The 26,781-nt window shown below is 41.0% G+C and overlaps 2 protein-coding genes across 9 annotated transcripts in view; one reads left to right on the top strand and one right to left on the bottom strand.

The window, feature by feature from the left end:
- The window catches only part of LOC125300185 (macrophage mannose receptor 1-like), a 39,104-nt gene extending 30,261 nt beyond the window's left edge, over positions 1-8,843 (top strand). For all 3 annotated transcript variants that reach the window (XM_048251887.1, XM_048251877.1, XM_048251897.1), the window contains exons 22-30: positions 3,202-3,362; positions 3,568-3,670; positions 3,911-4,140; positions 4,469-4,634; positions 4,863-5,012; positions 5,867-5,983; positions 6,077-6,241; positions 6,410-6,436; positions 8,170-8,843. In XM_048251887.1, coding sequence (XP_048107844.1) covers positions 3,202-3,362; positions 3,568-3,670; positions 3,911-4,140; positions 4,469-4,634; positions 4,863-5,012; positions 5,867-5,983; positions 6,077-6,241; positions 6,410-6,436; positions 8,170-8,390 — 1,340 coding nt within the window. In that variant the 3' untranslated portion in view covers positions 8,391-8,843. The remainder of the gene's footprint in view (positions 1-3,201; positions 3,363-3,567; positions 3,671-3,910; positions 4,141-4,468; positions 4,635-4,862; positions 5,013-5,866; positions 5,984-6,076; positions 6,242-6,409; positions 6,437-8,169) is intronic.
- A 1,750-nt stretch (positions 8,844-10,593) lies between these two features.
- Positions 10,594-26,781, bottom strand: part of cacnb2b (calcium channel, voltage-dependent, beta 2b) — a 29,593-nt gene continuing 13,405 nt past the window's right edge. For 3 of the 6 annotated variants that reach the window (XM_048251821.1, XM_048251841.1, XM_048251850.1), the window contains exons 2-14: positions 23,912-23,983; positions 22,385-22,507; positions 21,926-22,065; positions 21,531-21,592; positions 21,119-21,252; positions 19,848-19,928; positions 19,693-19,751; positions 19,234-19,343; positions 17,748-17,756; positions 16,549-16,700; positions 15,954-16,049; positions 15,362-15,529; positions 10,594-13,571 (exon numbers count right to left, since the gene is read on the bottom strand). In XM_048251821.1, the coding sequence (XP_048107778.1) occupies positions 12,870-13,571; positions 15,362-15,529; positions 15,954-16,049; positions 16,549-16,700; positions 17,748-17,756; positions 19,234-19,343; positions 19,693-19,751; positions 19,848-19,928; positions 21,119-21,252; positions 21,531-21,592; positions 21,926-22,065; positions 22,385-22,507; positions 23,912-23,983 (1,908 nt within the window). In that variant the 3' untranslated portion in view covers positions 10,594-12,869. Of the gene's footprint in view, positions 13,572-15,361; positions 15,530-15,953; positions 16,050-16,548; positions 16,701-17,747; positions 17,757-19,233; positions 19,344-19,692; positions 19,752-19,847; positions 19,929-20,760; positions 20,784-21,118; positions 21,253-21,530; positions 21,593-21,925; positions 22,066-22,384; positions 22,508-23,911; positions 23,984-26,781 lie in introns of all 6 variants that reach the window. The other 3 variants (XM_048251861.1, XM_048251831.1, XM_048251869.1) reach the window with 3 other exon arrangements.

The following is a 26,781-nucleotide window of genomic DNA, read 5'->3' as shown; positions in this document are numbered from 1 at the left end:
AAGGCTACTGGAGGAAGTGTAGTGGTTGCAGAGGTGTGAAAATGGTAAGAAAAAATATGGCTGTCGTTTTCCTGTAGCCGAGGCCTGAGAGATACGGAGGTAGCCTATTTGAGCGGTAGAGTGAGCGGGAGAAAGAGTTGGTAAGCCAGTTAGCGATAGGGTTGCACTCAGTCCGGATTTAGGCTGGATAGTCCGGATTTTAAAAGCCCTGTTGGGCGTCCGGCGCAGCCTCAAACCGGACAATCATTTGTCCTTCTTTTTGGAGTTGCGCTGGGTTTCTAGAATCTTTGCTCGGACGCAGGTTGAGCTTGGAAGGTATGGGTTACAGTATAATACAGAAATGTCTGTTTCACTCTAAAGGCCCATTCACACCAAGAACGATAACGATAACTATACATATATATCGTTCTCGTTAATATGAATGACGACGTTCACACATAAATTATAACGATAACGACATGAAGAACGATATCGTTGGGGATCACTTTCAGAACGATTTTCAGAACGATAAAAAGCTAATAGCCAATCAGAACCCATTGAATTTTAACCGTCACATTCATTAACACAAGGAGAGACTTTGTTTATCGTTGTTCAGTGTGAACGCTTTTATCGTTATGGTTATCGTTATTGTTATCGTTCTTGGTGTGAATGAGCCTTTAGTCTGGTTCAGGAAACACAACCACAATCATGGGCACTCATCGACACCCTTCACAAGAAGGGTAAGCCCCAGAAGGTGGGCAGGGGGTTCACAGAGTGCTGTATGAAAGCATATTCATGGAAGGTTGACTAGAATGGAAATGTGTGGTAGGAAAAGGTGTGCAAGCAACAAGAATGACAGCAGCCTTGAAGAATTGTCAAGCACAATCAATTAAAAAACTTGGGGAACTCACAAAGAGTGGACTGAGGCTGGAGTCTGCATCAGGAGCCACCATGCACAGACATGTTCAGGAAATGGGCTACAAGTGGCATATTCCTAGTGTCAAGTCTCTCGAATCAGAGACTAGGTTATAGAGCGTCTTACCTGGGCTAAGAAAAGACAGAACTGGACCGTTGATGGAGTCTGGAGGAAGAGTGGAGAGGCACAGAATCCAAGTTGCTTGAAGTCCAGTTTGATGTTTCCACAGTCAGTGATGAATTGGGGTGCCATGTCATTTGCTGGTGTTGGTCCACTGTGTTTTATCAAGTCCAGAGTTAATGCAGCCTTCAATCAGGAAATTTTAGTGCACTTCATGCTTTTATCTGCTGACAAGCTTTATGGAGATCCTGATTTCCTTTTCCAGCAGGACACCTGCCCACAGTGCCAAAACTGTAGGTAACTGGTTTGCTCATCATGGTATTACTGTGCTTAAAGCGATGGTTCGAAGTAATTTCACCCTAGGGTCCTTTGCATCATGACCCTGAGCCAAACACCCTCCCAGAACCTGTTTTCCCTTGGTCGAACCCTGGTCGAGTAGCGCTGTCAGAAACGAATGAGTTTCTGCAGGCGTAATGGAACCAACTTTTATCTTGTATGGTATGAAACTTCTACAGTAGTACAACTATGTTCTTTACTCATAAAACAAGGCATTGGAAAGTTTGTAAGTACACCAGGCGTTTATTTAAATATCCTTTGCCTGATGGATGCTTAGGTGTAATGGGCTTCCATTACACCTCAGCAGTGCCACAGGCTGATTGCCTCCATACCACGCCACATTGATAAAGTAATTTGTGCAAAAGCAGCTGGACCAAGTATTGAGTGTATAAATTAACTATTTTAGATTAGTCAAATTAGTCATATTAGTTTATTTATTTTCAAAAAGTCAATATTTCTGTATTATAACCTCCATATTCTAATATTTTGATATACTAATTTGGTTTTCATGAGCTTTAAGTCGTAATCATCAAGATTACAACAAAAAATGGCTTGACATATTTCACTTTGTATCTAATGAATCTAGAATATATGAAAGATCCACTCTTTCAACTAAATTAGGGGGTAAAATGAACTTTTTATTCAAATTTTTTGAGACCCACCTGTAGATTATTTTTTCTTACCTAAAAATAAATCCCACATAGGAAAACTACGGAGCCCTGGAGTTGACATGAAAAAAAAAACGAAGGTTAAAACAAAACTGAGAAAAGATATGTACTGGGGACATCTGTGCTGCGTGCGTATACCTAGGCCATATGGCTGTCGCGTTCGTGGGCGTGCGTGCATGTTGCTCCCAGCCCAGAATAAAGTAGGACCGGCCCTGTCTAAAATCAAAAGATTATATCCCTGTGCGTGTGTGGTAACGTTAACTTCTGGTCTTGGCTCACTGCAGAATGCAGCGGCTTGTTCACTGCACTGGAGAATCCAGCTAAAGAAAACGAAATGAAACTTCATATTTTTAGAGCCTCCAAAATCAAATTGACAATTGAAATCTAGGCTTAGGATGGAGTGATGTGTAGGAGCGATGACGCATCCCCCTCATATTATTTTACAAATCGCACCCTGACTAGGTTGGCTTGTCAGTCAGTGTGGAACGCAACTTCAGACCAACGCAAAAGGCAAAATAAGGAACTGCAACCTAATTTCAGTGACTAAAGCTCTCTGGAATATTTCTACTGGTTCTCATATGCATTAATGGATTTGCGAGATCTCACAAAACAAACTCAAGATCTCGCAAAAGAAAGTCAAGATCTCGCAAAGGAAACTCGAGATCTCGCAAAAGAAAGTCAATATCTCGCAAAAGAAACTCGAGATCTCGCAAAAGAAAGTCAAGATCTCGCAAAAGAAAGTCAAGATCTCGCAAAAACAAACTCAAGATCTCGCAAACCTAGTCAGTGTTTTCCTTTTCTCAGTTTTTTTTCTTGTCACCTCCAGGGCGCCGTAAAAAAAAAAAGTCAAATCACATTTATTTATATAGCACACTTAAACGCAATGCAATTGACCCAAAGTGCCCACAGAAATAAAATAAATACAATTTAAATGACGAAAAAAAGAAAAATAATAAATAAATGGAAATACATAATAATAATAATAATAATAATAATAATAATAATAATAATAATAATAATAATAATAAAGGCCAATGTCAGAATAATAGTGGCCAATGTCAGAATCCTTGTGAAAACTGTGCAAGTGGATTTTAAGAGTGGTAGGTGCATAAGGGTCAATATTTTAGCCTGTGACAAATGACTGAGCAGAAGCATTTTCTCACTCTCATTCTTTCCTTTCAGCCTTTGTGACTACTATGATGTTGAATGCTCCTGGAGATTTATGGATCGGGCTGAAGTCTTCCTTGTCAGTCTTGTGGTCAGATGGGAGATCTGTGACCTTTACAAACTTTAAAAGGAGGCACTCTTCAGACATGTATCAGTCATGGCATCGTTTTCATGGGGTAACTGTTTATCAAATACCATTCATATAATTATATACTTTTTGAAATAAAAGTCAAGGTACAAAATTATTTTTGGCACCAATATGATTTGGTAGGTACACCTAACCATTTAGATCAAATTAGTCAACTAGAACTTTCAAACACACACACAATGAACATTCTGAATCATATTGTCATATTCAAATGGTCTTTTGATTTTCATCAGAAACTGTGTTATAAGATGAGGCTTTCTCCCAGTGCTGTGACTGGGCAGTGGAGGCCAGCAGTTTGCAATGACACCAATGGATACATCTGCAAAAGAGCCATTGGTGAGCATCAAGATGTCATATGCGTTAAGGTGTCATGTCGTGTGTATCCTGGGTGTAAACTGGGTTTGTGCTAAATAGAGGGTCTAGTCTTGTGTGGGTAGATTAAGGAATGCACAGGATGTTGAGAGTTGTGCTCCGTGTGCAAGTCCCCTAACTACAAGCATAAGAAATTAAACATTTTTGTACTGTATGAACAGGGTAATAATGACAATAACTGTCACTACTCTGTGCATTGTATAGACAGCCACATTGTCCCACAGACGACAGTTCTGCCCCAATCATACATCAAGATTGGGAACGACTCCTTCAAGGTGGAGTCAAACAATCTGACCTGGTGGGAGGCCAAGAAGAGGTGTGAGGCAGATGGAGCCCAGCTGGCCAGCATTCGGGACAGCATCACCCAAGCCTACATAGAACTGCAACTCCGCAAACTCAAGCAGCCCATGTGGATTGGCCTCAATAAAAATATGGTACAACTACTGTACAGTATGTGTGTGTTGACAGCCAGACAGTGTACAATGCCTACCTATTACCTACCGGGCGGTGGTAGTGTAGTGGTTAAGGAGCTGGGCTAGCGTGCAGTAGCCTGAAAGTTGTCGGTTCAATTCCCGGCTTCCACCGTTGTGCCCTTGAGCAAGGCACTTAACCCCAAGTTGCTCTGGGGACAATGTGATCCCTTGTAATATAGCCGACATATGTAAGTCACTTTGATCAAAAAGTGTCTGCTAAATGTAATGTATTTTTAGCAAATGTTTTTTTCCATTTCTCTTGTGCAAAACATTATTTCTGAATCATCAGACAGGTGGTTACTTTAGATGGACAGATGGCTGGTCATTGAATATGGCAAGCTGGAACCGTCAAGAGCCCCGAGGCCAGTTGTCCTGTGTGTCTGTGGACATGGAGGGATACTGGAATACTGGCCCTTGTAATCAATCCCTACCCAGTGTATGCAAAACGTCAATGGGTAAGATGTGGTCAACCTATTGAAGCAAATGACATACACAATTTGCACCTTAAAAACACATTAAATGTAACCATTTGAGGGCTCTATGTCTCAGCGTTGCATAATTGCATAATATGTTGTAGATCTAAGTACTGTTAGAACATTTCAGTTGTGATTTGTGGTCCGTCCTTCACACTGCTACTCTATTGTGTGTTTTATAGTATTATAATTCTAACTTTACTATGATAGACATTGCACCAACTCCTGATACCCAATACCCTGGAGTGTGCCCAGAGTCTTCAGAGGATGAAACATGGTCTCCTTTTAGGGGCTATTGCTATACAATTATCCATGACAAAGATATATTATCAATAGCCTCAATGTCATGCATGCAGAGAGGTAAGTCACAAGTCATAAAGCAATCACAGAATTAACCAGATGGGTCAGGTCCCTATAACAAAAGTAAAAAAGAAAGATTCCAGGTCATACTGTATAAGAGGACCAGGATTACGATACCAGACCCCGTTTACGGAGAGCCGGATCACTCCCTATTAACTCCATTGTACCTGCAATCTGTTGCAGTTCCACTAGGGGCGATCACGAATAAGTGCAAAAACAATGGGGGTCTATGGAGCTAGACAGCTAAATTTGTCTCTTTCACCTGGTTGCCGTTGAAAAATCGAAAATTTGATTGTGGTTTCTGCAAGCTCAATATGCATTATAGGTCAAAAGTTGAATGAACGAGTACTCACGTCCTTTCGATTTCTTATAGGCTGGGTCGTGGTTTCCCACAACACACTAGCTTTCTGCTAATGAATGACGTCATTGACGCATTTGAAAGGCTTTTTAGAACAAATAAGTGACTTAGTGGTGTGTATTTTCTCTGCCCCCTCTTTCGAATGCAACATTCAAATTTCTGGGCAAAAAATTATATCCCAAGAAAAGTGGATTTTGAGGGGTACCGCTCCATAGACCTTCATTCATTCTGTACTTATTAGTGAGCGCCCTCACGTGGAACCAGAACGGGAACTGCAACCAGTTCAGAAACCGGAAGTTTCCCGAGAGTGGCGGTTCTCCCCTTATTAGACATTCTCTGGTCATACCCTCAACCCCCTAGTGGTGGGGACTTAAAATGTCATCTCTTCAATTGAATGCTCTTAAATATTTTTTAATAGATGCTATGGCCTGACTCAGTGGTTTAGTTTAGGTTTAGTTTGGTAAGGTTGCTGAGGTGGAAATGTTTTATTTGACAGGTGCATCTCTGCTCAGCATTGAGGATCCTGAGGAAGCTAAGTTTATAAACGGCTTGCTGGAGATGATACAAGACATATATGATTCTGTCTGGATTGGCCTGTACAAAAACCTCAGAGGTAATTCCTATCATAGACAATGTACTGCACCTTGTCAATCAATGGAATCCAGATATACACCTTCATAAATGATTCAATACGTTTTACACTCAGGTCAGTGGCAGTGGCTGGACAAGACTGTGTTGGACTATAGCAACTGGGCGGACAATGATGACTGGGAAGAAGATTCCAACTATGCATTCATCTCAACATCAGACTTTAAATGGAGAAATGCATATCGATACTCAACTAGAGCATACATCTGTAAAATTGCCAAAGGCATGCAATATCAACTTATTTTTTTCATTTATTAAAATAACAATTTACTGTATGCTAAAGGTAAAGTAACACAAACAGAAATTGACCAGCCCAAACTATATACATAACCAGACCTTCCAGCAGAGATTACTTCTTACTAACATGACTTTAAATGTTTTTATTTTCCAGTACCTATTTCTGCCAACTCCACAGCAAGTAAGTAGATGACAATTACAAGTGTATGTGTGTGTGTGTGTGTTCATGTGTGTGTTTATGTGCGTATGTATGTGTGTGTGTGTGTGTGTGTCTGTGCGTGTGTGTGTGCATGCGTGTGTGTCTGTGCGTGAGTGTGTGTGTGTGTGTGTGCGTGTGCGTGTGTGTGTGTGTGTGTGTGCGTGTGCGTGTGCGTGTGCGTGTGCGTGTGTATGTATGCGTGCATGTTTGTGTGTGTGTGTGTGTATGTGTGTGTGTGTGTGTAAGAGAGAGTATGTGTGAGACAGTCCTGCCTTATAGCTTCTATCCTCATCATCCTTTACCAGCAACCCTTCGCTCAACACTAGGGATGGGCATTGTTAAGAAATTATCGATATCGATGCCATTGTTGAACCTGCTTATCGATGCAATTCCTTATCGATTCCCATATCGATTCCTGTACCATTTGCTGAACACTTATTGGATGGCTTTGAGAGTTGTTGGCTTTGAATGTCTAATTTAAAGTGGTTTTAGAAAATGAATACCAAGGCAATATCAATACAGAACAGTGTTTCCCCTAGAATTTTTTCCAGCAGCGGTGCTGTTGATCGTAGGAAGCCCCCCAGAAGATTTTGAAAAAATTACTCCTAAATGATGATTTTGTCGAAAGAAATTGACAGATTGAGTTACAAATTATGAAAATAAAAAATAAAGCTTAATCACAGGCCACTGTACAAACTATTACTATTTAGGATGTACAGTGCTGTGCACAAGTTAGGACATTTATTTATATAATAACATTTATTTATTTACGATACATGATACATTCACAAAAAAGCTTGATTTTTTCTTTTGACCACCAAGTTTCATGTCGCCGGTATTTCTGTGTTTCTTTGACAATCCCTATATGACAGCTACAGTAGCGACGCTAGCGACGCTCATAATAATAGTTTTCAGAGTGCAATGATACTGGTGCATAAGTCAAGGTCCTGATAGGGAACATGATTTTTGTCCATGGAACGGGACATAATTGCGGTTGTCTCCTCTGCTGTGAGGAGTGTTCCTAGTGGCCGTGTTGTGCCTCCTTAAAACTCCTTGCCATAAAAGTTACTCTCTACAATGAATTTAATAAAATTGGGCTGTGAAATTGGAGAATAATCATTATCCATAATTCAAAATCAATACCAAAAGTAAGGAAACATAGATAATCCCCCAACCCCATATCTATATTTATTTATTTATCTATCATCTCAGGATTATGCATTTCAGGAGTTTTTAAACTCAATGATGATGTGTGTACTTATTGCTTCTTGTTATTTGAACTACTGTATGCCTGCTAGATAGGTGTGTGTGTACAGTATGTATGAATGTCTGTGTTTCTACTATTTGCTGCAAAATTAATTTCCCCACTGGGGAACAATAAAGTTGAAGTAAAGGCTCTTGTTAAAGACTTGCTAAGATTGAAAGCGCACAGAGTAAAAGCACAAATATGTTCTGTGTCGGATTCACAGAATCATTACTGTTGAGGGAGAATTTCCATATTTCTCCTCTAAATCTAGAGATGGTTCACTAGCTGAACTCACAGAATAAGGCGCTAACAATGGCCAGGTCAAGGCTTTGATGCTCAGGGAATTTAATAATGTCAAAATGGTACTAAAATAATAATAATGTAAATGCTGACAGACGTATGTCCAAAGCACACATGTGTTCTCATGCATAATTGTAATTTGTTACTCATTTGTTCTTTCTTTTTTTAGAACCCGGTCCTCAAGACACTCATCGCAATTTTGCCATGGTTGTTCTTGTGGTCATTATTGCAGTGGTCATTTTGCTGGGAATTGCGGCCTATATGTACTACAAAGGGTATAGACCAACTCTGCCCAGTCGTCCTAACTTTGACAACCCACTATACTTCAAGGTGTCAACACTAGCAGATCTAGATAACAAGAATTTAACACATGATGTTGAATTAGAATAATTTGTGTACACTGACACACTGTGTTCACCTCCAGGTGTAAGAATTCATGCAACTTGAATATTGCGATGTGCCTCACATTTGGGCAAGGAGCAAGCAGAAAAAAAAGTGAGGTCCTGAACTTCTTCTAAGGCTTAACTAAAAAGTTAGAAAATAGCCTAGTTCAATGTTTGGGTCGTGGCTTGGCTACCTCTCATAGCTAAGTCAGGAGCAAGTTATTCAGCTAACTATAACACATCATCACATCACATATAGGCCTACTCAATCAGTTTCCACCAATGAATACCCATGTTTTGGAGGTGAAAAAAGGCTGTCAGTGTGAATGCCTGTGTAGCCTGACAGTTATTGTTAACTGCTAGCAAAAATGTACGTAAGTAAGCATATGTTTGAAAGGATCCACTGATGCTTTATTTTAGTTTGTAAAATTTTGTTGAAATAAAGCGTTTTTTGTGAACTACAAAACCTTTCCCATAGCCCATGGCGTGTGAAATGCCCAGATTTGGGGTCTATCTGTCCTCTGCTTTACTCACTTTTCTTTTATGAAGAGAGAATGAAGATGAACTCCTCCTGAGAAAATCAAGTTTTAACGTTGTTAAAATGTCCATGGTGTCTGCTATGTTTTATAAGATATATCATAAGCAGAATAAGCAGTCAATGTCATGGCCGATGATTCCGGCTACGGACTTATGGACGACCAATCACAGCCTCAGTATGCAAAATCCATCTGCTATCCTTATCACTGCCATAGGTCTCCTGGTCCAATACTGACTACTTGGGGTTGGGACAATTTTTCATAAAGATGTAGACAAACTAGGAAATGTGTCAGCTGCAGCAGCCAGTAACAGGTGAATAGTGTGTGGTGAGATGGCCAGGCTGGATAGATTTTTTTACACACTTGCACATGGACTGTACACACACTGCACTTTTTATTCTCTCTTGCTATTTATTAAAATATTTCTTGATCTTTCTTTCTTCACACTCGCACAGAAAAAGCTGAACACCAAACAAAATTTCACTACATGCTTTACGTTAGTATTGCTATGTGACAAATAAACCTCCTTGTATCCTATCTTTGTATCCCTATTCCCAAAGGTTAGTGAATTAAAAAAGTGTGTGGTGAGATGGCCAGGCTGGATCCCTATTCCCAAAGGTTTAACATTGCATTTAAGCCATTTGAAGGACATAAGGGGATTTTTTCCCTGAAAAAATTAAAATAAATAATGTATACTTTTGGGAACAGAGAAGAGATGTAAGGGTGTGATAAACTGCTGAAGTCCGTCTTTAATATTGTGAAAACCTTAATTAACCTTAACTATATCAAAGTATGAAAGCCTACACCTGAGAAAATCTCAGCCCAGCAAATAATCCAATGCTGGAGCCACAAATCTGTCTGTAGCCAAACCTTCCTTGGTTATCCTTAAATCACATTATGGTGCTTGTTTGTGTATAAATCATTCAGCAAGAATCAGAAATAATATTTTGTTTCATACTTCACATTGTCAGACTAAATTGAAGAGTTTATCTTGAAGAGAACCTGGATGGTGGTAGTGTGGTGTGTTGAGCTCTATAGAACACAGAACACTGTAGAGCACAGAAAGGTAGAGGGGCAATTCCCACGGAAAATGGACTTTTTGTCACATCCATAACGCCAGTGAAATGCCTTGGCATTTGTAGGATGTGAATGATAACATTCATTTTTTTTCCTCCTTTACATTCTTCAGCCAAAAATAGCAAATGCTCACATTTCATGTAATCATTCCCATCATACCATACCATTACATTTTATTGGATGTTACAAAAAATGTAATTTTCCATGGAATTGCCCAGAGGAAGTCTTCTGATGATGAGTTAACATGGTCGAGTAACCTACTCAAAGCCCAGCAGAGCTTGAGGTAGAGAGGTGAGGACATCCGTAAGCGCCCTGACATAGGCTACAGGAGAGTTGAAAGGAATGAGATGTCTCATGAAGTAGATCTCTGATTCCATTAAATCTGTCTTCCATTCACAATCCTCACACAATGAAAAAAGCAATTGCAAACAAAAGTAATCTCATGTTGTGACTGAAACTCTGGAAATGTTGCTTTATAGGGAAAATAAATCTGTTACATAAAGCAACCATAAAATCGGTGGAAAAAATATACAGACCTTTCATTTTTGCATTGGTAATAAAGACAGACACTATTCCATAGTAAAACACATGCCAGCATTGTACATTAAAAGACATTTAATCCGGAACTTTCTCCTTCTCCAATACTTGCTGAATAAATGAAAATACCTCTGGTTTTGGAGTTAAGACAGGTGCTTTCAGTGCTCACTCTGATTTCCATATCTACAAAGGCATTTATGACATATATACAAATGCATAGAAATAGGATTCAAGCTATATTGTCACAAATTTATGCATAGAGGATTAAACACAGTGTCCATGTGATTAAAAAAAATAGGAATCATGCTCCCAAATAACAGCCTAATACATATAGTACATGTTCCAGTGCTTGAACTCTTCCTGTATAAAAGTAGGAAGCTCTCAAACAACATAGTTGTGTGTGTATGTTTGTGTGTGTGTGTACATATATACATGTACACACACACATTTGTTAGTTACATAGATCAGTTTCAGTACTAGTGTCTTACTGTGATTAAAATGGAAACACAGTTGCTAGGATGCTTGCTACAGTATGAGGTGAACATGAAAACACAGTCATCTGTCATTAATCATCATGAGTGATTAGATCCGTTTCAACATTTGAATGTGTTGTGACAGAATGCAATTAATGCAATAATGGCATTAATAAACAGTGCATAATGGATTTATTTTAACTTTGAATGGCACAAATATAAATAAATAAATAATGAACCTGGGCTCAACATTATTTGAGGAAATTTGTGGCATACAATAAACCTATTGCAAATTAACATATTTGCAGAAGCACACACTTTTATGTCTGTTATAACCACACTATGAGTGTAGAGGGGTGGTCTTGACCAAAATGAAAGGTAGGCTACTGTAGATCAAGCCATGTTATTTCCTGCCATGTGATTTGTAAATGGCTCGTGCACATACTTTTTGGTATTACACAAAGGGCACAATAGAACATCAAATTCTTGACATGACTACACTCACACACCCACATTCTTCGTGTTATTAGTTAGAGACAATACTGAGACATTGGACACTGTAGCTGATGTGATCTTTTGCGTGCATAGGTGCTTTAAAGGATAGTGTTAAGGGTAGCTCAACAGGCAAACATTGCCACATCACTAACAGAATCATCATGAAAATAAAAGTGAACATTTGAGTTGATGTTTGCATTAGTATACTGAAGCATCAATACCACTTCCGTGCACACTGGGTAGTTTGAATTACCCATTGCTAAAATTAAGTTAAATATAAAACAGACGTTATGAAAGCTAAACACTGCACTAAATGTTACACAGCATAATCAACGCGTGTTCTTCATTTGTCTAATACAAATCAATGATATTACTATTGTGGTGTGCATTCATAATGCATAATATATGCAATGGCATACAGTAAGAGCTAACACACCTTCATGTGCATTAATTTACTTTGTTTTCAATACAGAACAGTTCAAAACTATTGAGTGGAGAGTTTGGCTCACATGAAAGAAAATGGAGAACTAAGTCTAATGGAAGAAACACATTTTTCAGTCCCAAGTCTAAGCCAACAAACCAGTACTCCCTCAAGAGGGCACTGTCATCACATCACATCTTGTTTTCGTGTCACTGGCACCTGACCAAGGGGACTTGGTCAATGAGGCACCCTCTTCTGCATGGTTGATGAAATACATACAGTAAAATACTTTTTGGCTGCAACGTTACAAATCTTTCCATTTATATGATTTCAGACTTGATACTTCTGTGTATGAGTGCCAAGAGCTATAGTCATTTTTTTGTAATACCAAGAGCCAATAATATTCATTAATCATTCCTATAAATCAAAAAATGGACTTGCTGCAGCAGTCTTGATCAGTCAAATTGTGCTCAGGGATCAGTGTCTGAGGTGAGCCGAGGTGAATTCACTGTTTTAATGTTGAGACAATGTTTGAGCACTACAATAGTGATCCCTTTGTATCTCTGATATGTGGATGGTTTATGTCTTACCCAACTCCTGCTTGATATACTAAACCAGATCTAATTATTTAATTGATTTGATAGATTTGTAAGAACAGTAGAAATGAAATTGCACTGATTATTGCAGATTATACTAGGCTATAATGTTCCAACAGCATTCAATGACTGACTTTGTTTCCATAGCATAAATCCTGTGACATCCATAAACACTGGCACAATGTAGGGTCAGAACTCCTTTGTCCCCTGACCAGTAGAATGAAACCTTGACAAACAGCAAGACAGACGAGAAGAAGAGGATGAGGAGAAACAAAACAAAACAAAGGAAGAGGGAGAGGAAATGCGAGTCTCCAACCTGAGAGCAAAAGTTTTGTGCAAATGCAGCTGCGCTCACTGTTGAATGTACATCTCTCTGGACCACTCCCCAGCGTCTCCGCGCCTGACCTCCCTGTCCCTGTCTCGGCCCCCGTCCCTCCCCGGGTAGTGGTAGTGGTTGTGGTGGCTGTGGTGGTGTTCGTGCTGTGAGCGGAGCTGGCTCGGGTGCTGCCGGTGCTGCCTGTTGCGCTCGTTGTGCTCCAGCTCGTAGTCCCGGCCCTGGTAGTGGTGGTCCTCCATCACCAGGGCTTCGCTGGCGCCACCGCTGGCCCGGTGGTGGTGGTGGTGGTGCTGCCGGTGGTGTTGGTGGTTGTGGTGGTGGTGGTTGTGGTCCCTGTGGCTGACCGTGTTGTGGTACACCTCGCCGGCCGGCTCGTCGTCCTCCTCCAGGAGGACGCAGCGCCGGCGCGACTCGGAGTAGACGGACTCGCGGCCCGGCAGCAGCTCTACGTCCAGCGGCTGCGGGGCCTGATGGTTATGGTGCTCAGGCCTGGCCGCAGCGGTGCCGGCGGCGCGGTGGCGGTGGTGGTGGTGATGGTGGACGTGCTGAGGCCGCTTGGACTCGCCTCTCAGCGGCCTCTGCTCGTCGTCCTCCTCCTCCTCGTCCAGCCTCTCCTCCTCTTCCTCCTCTCGTGGTTCCGGGGGTGGCTGGTCAGGACTGTTCTCTTGGGATCCTTTCCGCTTGGTGGCAACCATTTTCTTACTTTTGGGCTCTTCCTGTGATTAAGACAATTTAACATTTCAAACGCAATCCCCATAACAAAGACAAATACTTATCTCCTTCTCTCTGTCTCACATTCTCCCTATCTCTTAACCTCTCGCACACACTTACACACACACATACAGTTAAACTCTCAAAAACACCCATATTAACACACATAGAACAAAATGTCATTGAGTGAATGCCTTCTGACAAAACATACCTTGCATGCAACAAGTTGTAGATTATAACATGGTTGTTGCTGCGTTAAAGAACACATCAGACCAAGGAGTCACAAGTGACCTTGTTTTAGAAGGTTCAGTCTAGTCACTGGTTTCAGTTTTGTGGTCCTTAACAGAACGGAATTTACTGCTGCAATGAGAGGTCAGTTTACACACTTCATTACATGACTCTATGAACACTACTGAGGACGTCCTTGTTGTCCTGTAACATACACGTACACCAGACACCAGTCATTACCATGGACAGGAAATATGGGTAGCCATGGTAAGACTTTGCCTCAAGAAATACAAGTGGCTGCTGCTACTGCTGGAGTAACCAATTCAAAGCATTACTTTGGTCTGATGTGTATGTTGTGTGTGTTTTTTGTTACATACAGTATAAAATGTAACATTCTTTCTGAGTTTTTCTTTCTGCCATCAACATTGAAACACAGTGCTACAGCTAGCTAACACCAGTGCTACTGCACAAAACCACCACTAATGCCAGAATGAACGGCAAAAGACAGTCCGGAAAAAAAAAACCCACATAGCACTACACAAACGCTCCTAGTCTTCCACAGCTGGCCACAGGTCTCTATTGTGTCCTAGTGGCCCGTCACTACAACTCACTCACCCGAGCTGCTGTTACCTCATGGCTTCTCAGGCATTTCCATGACGATGTTAGTGAGATGTGGTGTTGGGACAGATGGAAAATGCGAGAAAACACAAAATGATGGTATAACTTGAAATATCGCTATGATACAATCAGCCATCTACAAAGCACCTAGGGACAGAGGAGGAAGTGGAAATGCCATGCAGTGCTAACTACAGTCACACTTAGAATCTACACTGCCCTGTCGGTAGAAAGTTAGTTTGTCTACAAACACGCAAAATTCAAGCGGTTCTACTTGAAATGTCATTAAACATAAACGCTGCAACAAAGAGGAACTATGGAAGCTTAATTCATTTATCAGAAATGTTTTCAGCAGAAGATTGTAATTGTTTTCTGGCTTGTAGCGGCGTAAGCACTGAAACTAAAGAAACTAATCCACGCATTCCACGTCTCTGTAACATGGACAGGGGGTGGGAAAAAGAAAATGGGTAAATAATTACACTGATGTAGGTTGAAATGGGTAAATAATTACACTGATGTAGGTTGAAATGGGTAAATAATTACATTGATGTAGGTTGAATCACTGTACTGTAGCTACTGGGTGTTACATAATATGTTTCATGCAAGAGCCTGAAAATGCCTGGCTCTTGACACGCAAGCTCGCATAGCTCTGTAAAACTGAGGCATGATACTACAACAGGAAATCTCTAATTTGTCCATTCTCTGACATTCTCTGGCAGTTTTGAAGTCCTGCTGTATTTGCCTCCTTTTGTTTTTCATCTTCACGATTACACAACAAACTGATGATTATTTTAAACAAAAGCGGGGGAAAAAATTGGAAATGTTGAGAGATGTCATAAGCCAAAAGGCTTCTTGCCATGGCCATGGTGGTGGTGATGGTGCATTGGTATAGGCAGTAAGTGCACCGTGGGGAGCGTGCCAGTGGGCTGTGGATTGTGAGTACTACTAGTACCTTTGCTGGGCTGATGGGGAGGGTGTTCTCCGCCAGCTTCTCCAGCATGGGGTTGGCAGGCTCCATCTCTGGGGGATGGGTGGCCCTCCAGTACGACTCAAGGTAGTCCGCTATGTGCTCACAGGCGTCAGACAGCTGGTTCTCATCCAAGATGACGTCAAATATCTCCTGCAGTTTGTGTAATCGTGTGTGCATGTGTGTGTGTGTGTGTGTGTGTGTGTGTGTGAGAGAGATGAGAGAGAGAGAGAGAGAGAGAGAGATGTGATGAGGATATGTGTTTGTGTTTGGGTTAGTGTACAGAATGATAATGTCACTTTGGAAGCTCCAACACTCCAAACAACAATATTATCAACATCCACTGCTTTTCTAATCAACCCCATATGAGAAAGGCTACTGCTAACAAAAAGAAAATAGGACTAAAAAGAATAAGGAACTGAGGACTCAAAGTGCCAAACTAAGGACTACAGTTCTTCATGAAAAAGGTGTTGCTCATATTGTATCAGAGAGCATGTTGCCATATTCAGAGGAAGAGAAGGACACAGTGACCTGGCAAGGACATTTCACATTGAAAAGACAACAGGTGCTGTCTTACATTTGGACACTGGGCCAGTTTGTCAGCTGCCACCATCTGGACATTCAGGTGTTTGGTCTGAGATTTCCCCCTGGTCTTGATCAATCTTGTCAGAACCTGAGCAATAAAGAGAGAGAGAGGGGGGAGGGTATATTGACCACAGACAGACATTGACAGACATGAGATGATAAACTGTACACTCTTGCAATTATTTTTGTTCTTATGGCACAACTGAGAATTGTGCTAACAGCCCGCTTATGGGCTTGATGCCCAGGAAGAACACAAGCTGATAAGAACATGAATGATACATTTACATTTATTCATTTAGCAGACACTGTTGTCCAAAGTGACTTACATATGTCAACTATATTACAAGGGATTACATTGTCCCTGGAGCAACTTGGGGTTAGGGGCCTTGCTCAAGGGCACAACAGTGGAAGCTAGGAATTGAACCCACAACTTTCAGACTACTGCACGCCAGCTCAGCTCCTTAACCACTACACTATAAATGATATATGTACAACTATGACAGTCAATTAGGATATAAGTGTCTGCAAAATGACCAATGGTAAAATGTAAACACCAGAAGGACTATAAATAGATGCCTAACTCCTACCTTAGGCGAGGAGATCTTCACATAGACCAAAATGGGAGCCAGGGAAGTCTTGCTGAGCTGGATGGGGTGGTTGATAGTGTCCGCGTCCAGCACCACCAGCTGCAGGCTGCGAGCCAGCTCAAAGATCCTCTCCACCTCTCCCTGGATCTGGGCTGCATGAGCAACAACAGGGGATGTGGGGACAGGCCCATCACAGCACTCCCCCTCTCTCTCTCTCTCTCTTCCCATCCTAACTGCAGTGCGCCATCTCAGTGAGGTGTTACTCGATTTACATCAATAACAATAGTCTCCCTTTAAGGGCTGTTTACACCAGGCACGATAACTATAATGATAACAGCAACAACAATAGTTTTAAATATTGCTCCAGTTCATTTGAATAATGATGCCCTTGCTGCATACTATAACAATGATGCTATGAACAACAATATCATTGTGGGTCGCTTTCAGAGTGATAAAAAGCTGACAGCCAATTCGAATCCATCACATTCATCAACATGAGGAGAGACTTTCCTTATTGTTGGTCAGTGTGGGCGCTCGTGTCGTTTTAGTTAGGGTTGTCTTTATAGTTATTATTCCTGGTGGGAGTGGCCCTTCATCATACGTACTGTATCTGGCCCCACATATAACTTCCTGTGGATGGCGTTCCAATGGAATCCTACTACTGTGGCTTGAGCCCTGAGGTAGCATGCAATACCTTATTATGTTTGAGCTTATAAACATCATTACATGATAGATTTGTCAGACATAACTTATATTATTAATGAGTTTTTGGTTTAGCAGCATGTTTTTTTAATATAAGTTCACTTTGGATTTATAAGTCACGCTAAATGCTCTGCTTCTAAATGTACAGATATAAAAATGTTCAGGGGGATAAACATAGAAATCATGATCCTACTATTCACCAGCACACTCTTAGCATACTCACAAGACCTCACTAGATTCCCACTCTGTCAAACATAGAGAACATTGGCTTGTATTCAGTGAGAAGTGAATACATGAGAAACACTGACAAGTGGCTAAAATCTGAGGATTACAAAATGATGGCAAGCCAAAGCCCATATGTTTTATCTAGCAGCAGTCACCGAAAGGTTTCTGGGTGATGGAGGTACTGGAGGAGTAAAGGAGGCTCGACTCAGTCAGCGATGGGTTTAGGGGCACACAGACAGTCTACTACTGTTACTGTAATGCAAGATACGTACCAGCGTTGTCTGGAGCAAGAGAGCAATGCCAGGGACAGAGTGGAAAGAACCAGAACAATCAGATCCCTGCCACCACACAGCCTCACACGGGCTGGTGTGAGGAGAGGGACTGAGCTGTGTGTATGTGTGGGTGAGTGTATCTGCACAACTGCCCACTGTAAGCAGAAGCACCTTCCACACTTAAACATCCTGATTTAGACAACATGACTGGCTTACATAATATAAAGTGTGTCATGCCGTCATGTTCTGCATAACTCTGCCTTGATTGCTGTTATTTTATAATTAAAAAAAATTCCTACAGCTAAAATTACAATTACATTCCTACAGCTTTTAAATATAAATGTATCATAATATAATGTGTGCAATAATTCCTATTTCCCCCCCTTACAATTTTATGTGTGTATTTTATAGGTTAGCTGTTTCCAGCCATACAGTAAAAATGCTGTTGTTGGCGCTTTCTTATATATCATGTGTTGGGGAGCAATCAGTGCAAAGTCATGTTATTCAACAAGGTCCCATGAACCTGACACCAATTATGGTCCATGGTTAAGTTTAGAAATCATAAAAATAAATAGATTGCATTTACACTGAGACTCCATACCACATTCAATCTAATCTAATGAAACCATACACAACACCTTCAAGTGTAATACACCACCACATGAATGACAAATGAATACTGCCAATGTTTCTATGTTTGATATCTATCATTTGTCAGCCTATGTGTGTGTGGACACATTCAGAAGTACTCATTCATAGGTATCCCATATGAAAGTGTCATGTATGGCATATGAATGTGAAAACAGAATCTTAATGTGAGGCGTTTCTAATGTTGTCATTTCAGATGTCATTTGAAGTAAAAATTGACCATCACTTTGGACTCCAAGTGGGCAGTGTGTAAATGATAAGATACACATTTGAAGCTATGATGCATTGTGGAATGACACATATTGATAGCGTCAATAGTCCATTATGATTCTATCAGATATTTTTCTTGTGCTACACTCACAGCATTCATGTGAAATGAATGCATTTAGTGTCAGCATTTTATCAGCCTCTTTCACTACCTCTGTGTAGACAGAGGAATGCCGCCACATAGTTATTCCTCACATTAGCACATTTTCATTAGCACAGTCATTTCACTGAATGAAGACCATATGTAGTGCAGTGCCTTCAGGAGTCCAGTAACAAGGTTTATCTACTGACATCTGCAAATTGGAATTTCATGCTTACAAAAAACCTTGGAATTCCCTGACTCGTTCCTTACTTACTGACCCTATGGTCCAAAGAAATATTTTAAAGAAAAGACAAACTGGGAAACAGTAGACAACCAGGACAGTGACATACAGGATGGTTGTAGGATTCAGCACAGTCCCTGCTGCAAATTGACTTCACAGGGACTCATGGTGCTGTAGTGAATGTATTTCTCAGGTGAGTTAAGAAACTGCTGCTGGGCAGCGAAAGGCCATAGAAAATCAAACCTTACCTAAACTTGAGCGTGTGTTGGAGCGATCTATCAGGCCATGTTTGCCTGGGTTGTTGAGTATTGAACGTTTAGCAAGGGCGATGTCAGCGGTCACCCGAGTTATGGATATCCTGAGACCAGGGAATCAAAGACATCTCATTTTAACTAACATATGCCACAATACCATTCTTGTAATTTAAGTTCTGCATATTAATAACATTAACGCACTTGGTACATTACATTTTTATTAGTCGTAAACATTACCATACTGTAACAATATTTTGATTAGTAAACTTGCATACTTAAAACACATATTTTGAAAATAAAACATCACATCATTTATTAACAGGCTTACATAGTATAAATTACAGGACAATTAATATGAAGTGTTGTCATGCTTTCAATTATAGTAAAGGTCCAGTATAAATGTACAACATAATACAGCAGTTTCCACGAGGATGAATAAAACCAACTCCTCACCTCCCTTCAAAGCGATGTTTCAGGAAGTCAAACAGAGCTTTTTGCATCATGTCTGTCACCTGCAAAATGAATTTATGTATGAAGGTTTACAAAATAAAAACATGACTGCTTTTGGAAGGAAAAAGCTTGTGAATGGCAGTTTATGGATACCTTACCTCATAACCCTTCAGTGAGGGGCCCATAAGAACTACAGGACGCATGGAAGGCACAACATCATATGCAGCCAATTGCTCCCCCTATATTACAGAGGAAATCAATTATTATGTGCTACTGAGAGCACTGTAAACACAGCTTTAGAAATAAGAGGTCATACATCACAGTCACAGCAACGAGGAACTGAATGAAAATATTAGTGGTTATTACACAACAGATCACATCACAACAATATAGCTGGTGGGAGCAAATAAAAATGAAAGAGCAACACACAAGCATGCCGAAAACCAATAAAGATTTAACATGCAAAGTGAAATATTGGATTTATGTAATTGCTTATAGCCCTTTAAGCAAGTTGTAGGGGATTGTTAGCTTGGCACTGTCAGACATCTGTATTATAATGCAAAATTAATGTGTCCATTATGTGTCAGTGAGTAAGGTGTTTATACATTTCGGTATTCTTTAGTGTTTCTATTAGCCTGGCTGACACCGGAGCGATTCTCATCTCAGCTGACCTGACGTTGCACAACAGACTGAAACACAGTAACTCATCTGGTAAATGACGGAAATATTAATGGAGGTCAATGGAATGTTAAATCTAGGTGGTTATCTATTAGCCTCAGACCCTCACATAGGTGGTACACTTTCTCAACGTTGGCCTACCCCTTTAGACTGCCCCGGTAATTCTCCCATTGGAGCCAACATCAGAGTCACCAAAAACCTATGAACCAATAACAACTAGGCTACTTATCTGGTATGGGGCGGGCTATGTACAGTGACAGACAGAGGATGACAGTTGGCACTGCCAATGGCTGCACTGATGGCATCAGTTTTAAAAGACATGGACATGTATTTATTCACACAAAAACACAAATGACCTGGACGTGTATTTATTACACACAAACACAAACTTACCGACTTCTTCTTCACCTGCTGGACTGTTTGTGGTGGAGAGGCGAAAAAGATAGATTCAGTGAAGGCATGCAGGCTAGCGAAATGATCATGTGATGCCTAACTTCTCATTCATGCACAGTGTGCAAAATAATAGATACAGCAGATGGATAGAGAAAGAAAGAAAGAAAGAAAGAAAGAAAGAACAAGAAAAGGAACAGAAAGAGAAAAGTAGATTAAGACAGACAGACCTGCCAAGAGTTTGAAAGAGAGAGAAAAAGAGGGAGCGGGAGCCCCAAAGAACCGCGTGAAAGCTGCAGGTATGGAGGCAGTTTGGCCGAGGACAGAGTCTGGGAGGAGCATGCTCGGTTGTCACCTTTACCTTCTTAAGGAAGGCCCCTCTTTTGTCTTTGCCTAAGGGGGACGGGACTGGGGTGGGACTGACCCTAGCAGTGTGGGCCAGGGCTCGAGGCTCGCAGTCTCCCGGCTCAGGCTCACAGCCCTCTAAACCAACTTCTACACAAACACACACACACAGACTCAGGGCCTGTTGAGGGCTTTGATAGTCATAAAGTTGTTGTTTTCCCCCTTTAAGGAAACAACAGTTTCATCAGCAGGCTTGGTTCAGTGACCTGGAAGTTATGCCAAAGAACTAAAAGGTGTTACAGGTATGGTCTAATCAAACGTTGGCTAATTCTTTAGTGATGACATTACATTTAATCTGTTGCCTAGAGTCGTGGAGGATTTCTGACCTCTTTCTTAAACAGACTGTGTTTGAGGATGTGGCAACTTACCCGGAGGAGGAGGGGGAGGTTTCTTTGATGTGTCCCCTGTGGCCGCCGCCGCAGCTAATTTACTGCACGCACAACGACAGATATTAGCATTAGTCATGCTAGCCATCAGCACTCACTAATGTCATGCTAGCCATCAGCACTCACTAATGATCTGGCTCCAATGACCACTGCCACCGACTACTACCATTGCAATGAAAATGGCTGGATGGATATACAAGTCGCAAAACAACAGTAGATACATTTGAAGAAACCGTGTCGCAGTCAGGTCAAAGTGACTGATAGACAAAATCAGAAAAGAATGATAACTGCACTGGTGATTTCAGGTGGCAGCACTTGCTGCAGTGGTGTGGTTGGGGGTTAGGGTTAGGATTAGACAGAAAGAGATGGCTTTGTACTTGGCTAGCGCCTTGGCAGCCTTGCGGGCTTGCACTTCTCGTCTGATCAGAATGGTCTCCAAGTTCACAGGGCTAGGGATGAAGCCCACCTCACCACCCTCCTTCACTGGCCGACCAATCCACCACTCATTGTTAAACTTCTGTAGAGGGAAGAGTGGATATACATGGACTTGGACACTTGGACTTGGAGACAATAACAACATCTTTCTCACCGTTCTCATCAATTTTAATAATCTATTTCCTTCATTTTTATAATGAAAAATAGCTAATACATTTTAGACGACTTTTAATGATTACAAAAGTCAAGTTTGGAAATTGAGCCCTGAACACTCAATTAATTGAATCATCGTTATTTACGTAACCCGAGATGATCTTAGAAGCCAGTTTTTGGTAAATACCTTTGTTTGTAAGTAATACAGCTATTCCCTATGCAAGATGCACTATCCATGTCGCCCTCACCTCTTTAACATGCAGGAAGTCTTTGGCCTCAAAGGTCACACCATGTCCAGGCATGGGCACATTATCATCGTCTGCAGGAGTGTAGGTGTAATTTGCACGCACAGCAAACGCAACAGGTTTGTACTGAAAAGGCAATGAAAGACATAAGAAAAAATGCTTTAAGGCCTTATATATAGGACATCTGTGTGCAATTTAGCTGGAACTTTCTCAACTGGCATGTGTTAGGTTATGTAATATTTACTCCACAGTGCTTCTAGGAAATTTATGAATTTGTCTTGCCAATATATTGCTGTGTATGTGTACATGCATGCATCTGGATTTGTGTGTGTGTGTGTGTGTGTGTGTGTGTGTGTGTGTGTGTGTGTGTGTTACATTATGACTGCTGTGTGACTTTGCACTGGAAGCAGTGAGACAGAAACACTGCTGAGTCCAACACTTGAGCAACAGCACATGTGCTTCATGGCCAACAGCAAACACTAATAATTCTAATTAAAAAAAAAAATCCATTTATTTTGTTCATAATTCATTTCACATGGTTGCATTACAGTTTCCAATATGACTGTGTTGACTGTACCTATTAAAGATTCCTTGAAATGTGTGTGAATGTGAATGTGTGTGTGTGTGTGTATGTGTGTGTGTGCCCTTGTGTCTGTGAATATGTGTTTATCCATGCCTTTGTATTTCAAGCAATACACCAGATACAAAAGTGCAGATGTCTATAGCTTTAAATAGACAGAATGATGAGCTTTAATCACTGAAACACCAGAAGTCAGACTGAAGTAAAACTGCTGAAATGGAAGTGGGATTAGCAAAAGCAACAAGCACCCTAAATTTGGGGGGAAATCTTCAAAGAGGGGGAGCATTAGTGTGGCTTAGGCACACAAGGAGCAATTTTCAGCAATTTTTCAGTTTGCCTGTTATTTTTCAAAATGTCTTGAAAGAGGCAGATGTCTGAAAAGTCTCTTGTGAATGTCTGCCGTTTTGAAAGTTAGCTCAATGCGATGCCTTCAGCACAGATGACAGCGATTTAGTCATTCCCGGTTCTAAATTTGCATCTCTCAACGGACGAGCCTGCATGAAAGGCCCAAGAGCTCCAATGGGTTTAGTATGCAATTTTTACCACAAAGTCAAACGTCAGCAGCATGCCAATCAGGCCACTAATTGTTCCACTTTTGTGTCTGAGGATCAGACACAGGGAAAACAGGCCAGGCCAGTACAAAACGGTTGTCTGTTTGGAATTCAATTAGATTGTACCTAAGGGAGCATGTTAACCAGGGCCGGGGGATTTCATTTCATTTTCAGAGGGAGCTGAACCATGACTAAAGCTGCACTGTCCATAGCAATTCTGACATTATGTTAGCTACATACCAACTCCTCCTCATTAAAAGCAATTAGTGTTCTTGTAATTTATTTGCTTTGCTTCACTAAATGTTATTCTTAATTGGTAGTAAAGAGGTGAAATGTCGGTTAAAAACAATCATTGTAATTATTAGCTCATTACAAAACAATACATCTATGGGTACCTACCTTTGCCTTTTCCAATTGCACCTGTGCATTTTTTTCCACCTCAGTGTTGTTGTCCTGACGGTCCGCCGAACCCTAACACAGAGGAAGACAGAGAGAGTTAGCAAAGGGCCTATCAGAGAGGAGAGAGAGTTAGCAAATGGCCTATCAGAGAGGAAGACAGAACTCTCCATTGTGTTCAACCCAGAATGCATCACATCAAGTCAGATCTGCACAGATCTGCTTGAAGACGGACACGCCTAATAACTATTCCACACGCAAATACGGGGGGCGCCATCTTTGCTTGCGTTGTGTCCGAACTTCCTGTTGAGCAGTACACCCATTGCGATACATTGAGATAGAGTTCTGTCGAGATGAGTGGCAATATGATGCTAATTAGCCGGAACTAGCCGTCAGGAATATTGAGCACAAGGCGGAAGAAAATATATTTCTAAAATGGCCGTGGCGGAATAAGGTGAATAACTATAACGATAAAAGCATCCACACTGACAAAAGATAAGGAAAGTCTCTCCTCATGTTGATGAATTAGATCGCTAGAATTTCATGGAGTTAGCTTTTTATCGTTCTCGAAATCGATCTGGGGCGCATTTCCCTTCCCGTTGCTAACTAAGTTAGCAACTTTGTTGGTTGCAATGCAATTTCCCATTGCCAACCAACAAAGTTGCCAACATGTTAGCAACTTTGGTTTTGGGAAACGCACCCCTGAAAGTGATCCCTGACGATATCGTTCTTCATGCTGTTATCGTTATAGTTTATGTGTGGACGTTGTCATTCATATTATCGCTATAGTTATAGTTCTTGGTGTAAACGTCCCTTAAGCCCTGAGCCTCAATATGTGGAGAAAATAATCAAGCATGGTGGAGTAAAGGAGAAAACAACCAAAAAGCAGTACACAGACAAATCCAATGAGAGATAAACTGATTTTTAAGCACTTTCATACCCCTAATCTCAATTATCTCTGCCAGAGGACAACCAAGATGATCTAGTTCATCACACATCACATCCCCACAAACACACACATACATTTTAAGAGAACCAAACCTATACCTATACCTACTAATTTTTAGTTAATATTTAGTGAATATATATTCTCATAGTTTTGTAAACAAATATTTTTGTAAACTCTACAGTCACATTGAAAAGTATCACCAGGTTGAACTGTCTGACCCTTCCTTGACTTTTCCTTGACACAGCATCGTCATCATGCCTGACCTAACCCAGGGGTGTGTATGTCCCAATGACAGTAGACATGTCACAACATACATCACTCCCACTTTACAACCACAAACATTATCGATTCACCAAATTTTGCCTTCAGTCAATTGTCTGAGAAATGAGAACGGCCTGAAGGTAATTCATTTTAAATGTACTGTCAGCTAGCTAAGTGCAGCATATACTCTCAATGTACCAATATCAAAAATAATTCCAAACATGTTCAGTTATTTCAATATTGTGACAAAGTACCTATTCAATTCTCCTTGGCAATCATTTTTTTTTTAAGAAACACATTTTTCACCAAGTCTGAGAAATCATATCAATTCCAAGGATTCGGTGCAATGCCAGCAATTCACTTGGTGTGCAGAGCTCTCGAGGGCTTGGCAGCATTCAGTACAACATAGGCTGCACATGGGTTCCCCTTATGAGCAGAACTCTGTTCAAGATTGTATAAAACATATCACAAACCACACTTTCTTGTAAGCTACACTTTTAGCTAATCACAAAGGCTGCAATTACAGTAATTAGGCAGCTCACAACTCTTGTGACAAAAGTTAATTTTGTCACATCTACTGTATGATTTTTTTATTTTCATGTCATCCTCCTTGACAGACAGTCAAGCTCACCCAACAGGACAGGAGTGCTGTGTTTCTCAGGCATACTCACCAATCAGAAGTGAATTAAACAGAAATTTAAAGGGACACCAGGCAACGTTTTCGTGTTAATTACTCATCTTCGTAAGTCGGTATATGGTTAAATGACTCATTACAGGGTGAATGAAGACTCTCTTGCCCGCCCCTACTGCCTGTAGGAAGAATATCCCGCTTGCAAGTTCAGTGTATCGTACCCACCGACCGAAGCAGGATCAGTTTACATCCTGCATCCACAGCAGAGGCAGGCAAACGAAACGCTAGCGATTGTTGCAAATGTGTGTATAATGGCAGAGCTGGCGAAAAAGCAGCGAAAACCCTTGACGGAAGACGCAAAGAAAAGGAAAAGAGCTTCAGACCGAGCGAGGGGGAGTTTCGTAGAGAAAAAGCATCAGGCTTGCCTGGTGTTTCTTTAACAGAAGCTTGACTTTCAAAAATGATGCCAGAAAAAGCATGATTCGATATATAAATTGTGCAGCCATAGCTACCATACTCTGTTTGAAGCATGGTGCATAAGCCATACAAAACAAATTCCTAAGACACTGACAGGAAGTGGTGGCCATCAGGTCTGTGTGTGGGCTGTGTGATTTGTGCCATAAATAACACACAGGCACTTGATGTAGTTTCCTTGTGAGTGCACCACAGACATCTGCTACCCCAGCACCTTGCCCAGATCCCGCAAGCCGGCGTCCCACTGACAGAGCTCCAGCACACAGATGAACTCATAAACAATAGGCTACACTGACCAACAGCCAGTCACAAGCTATGCAGTCAGCACTGAGGGCTGCATTAAGATTTGACCATTAAAGCTCTACAGATTATAATCACTAGTATAACTGCTACATGTTGTTGTTTTTTTCATTACACATTTACATATTCACATACACCTATAACCATTGACCCCATGTATGTTAAGAGACACCAAGACATTACCCTGCCAGGGCAGGAACAAACACACTTTTTTTCATTGAACTAATGAGCTACACTTATGCTTGTTTTGGCAACACA

Source organism: Alosa alosa, chromosome 1 (assembly GCF_017589495.1).
Source record: "Alosa alosa isolate M-15738 ecotype Scorff River chromosome 1, AALO_Geno_1.1, whole genome shotgun sequence".
Classification (NCBI taxonomy): domain Eukaryota; kingdom Metazoa; phylum Chordata; class Actinopteri; order Clupeiformes; family Clupeidae; genus Alosa; species Alosa alosa.
The sequence above is the reverse complement of the archived record's forward strand: the minus strand, read 5'-3'. Positions and strand labels throughout refer to the sequence as shown.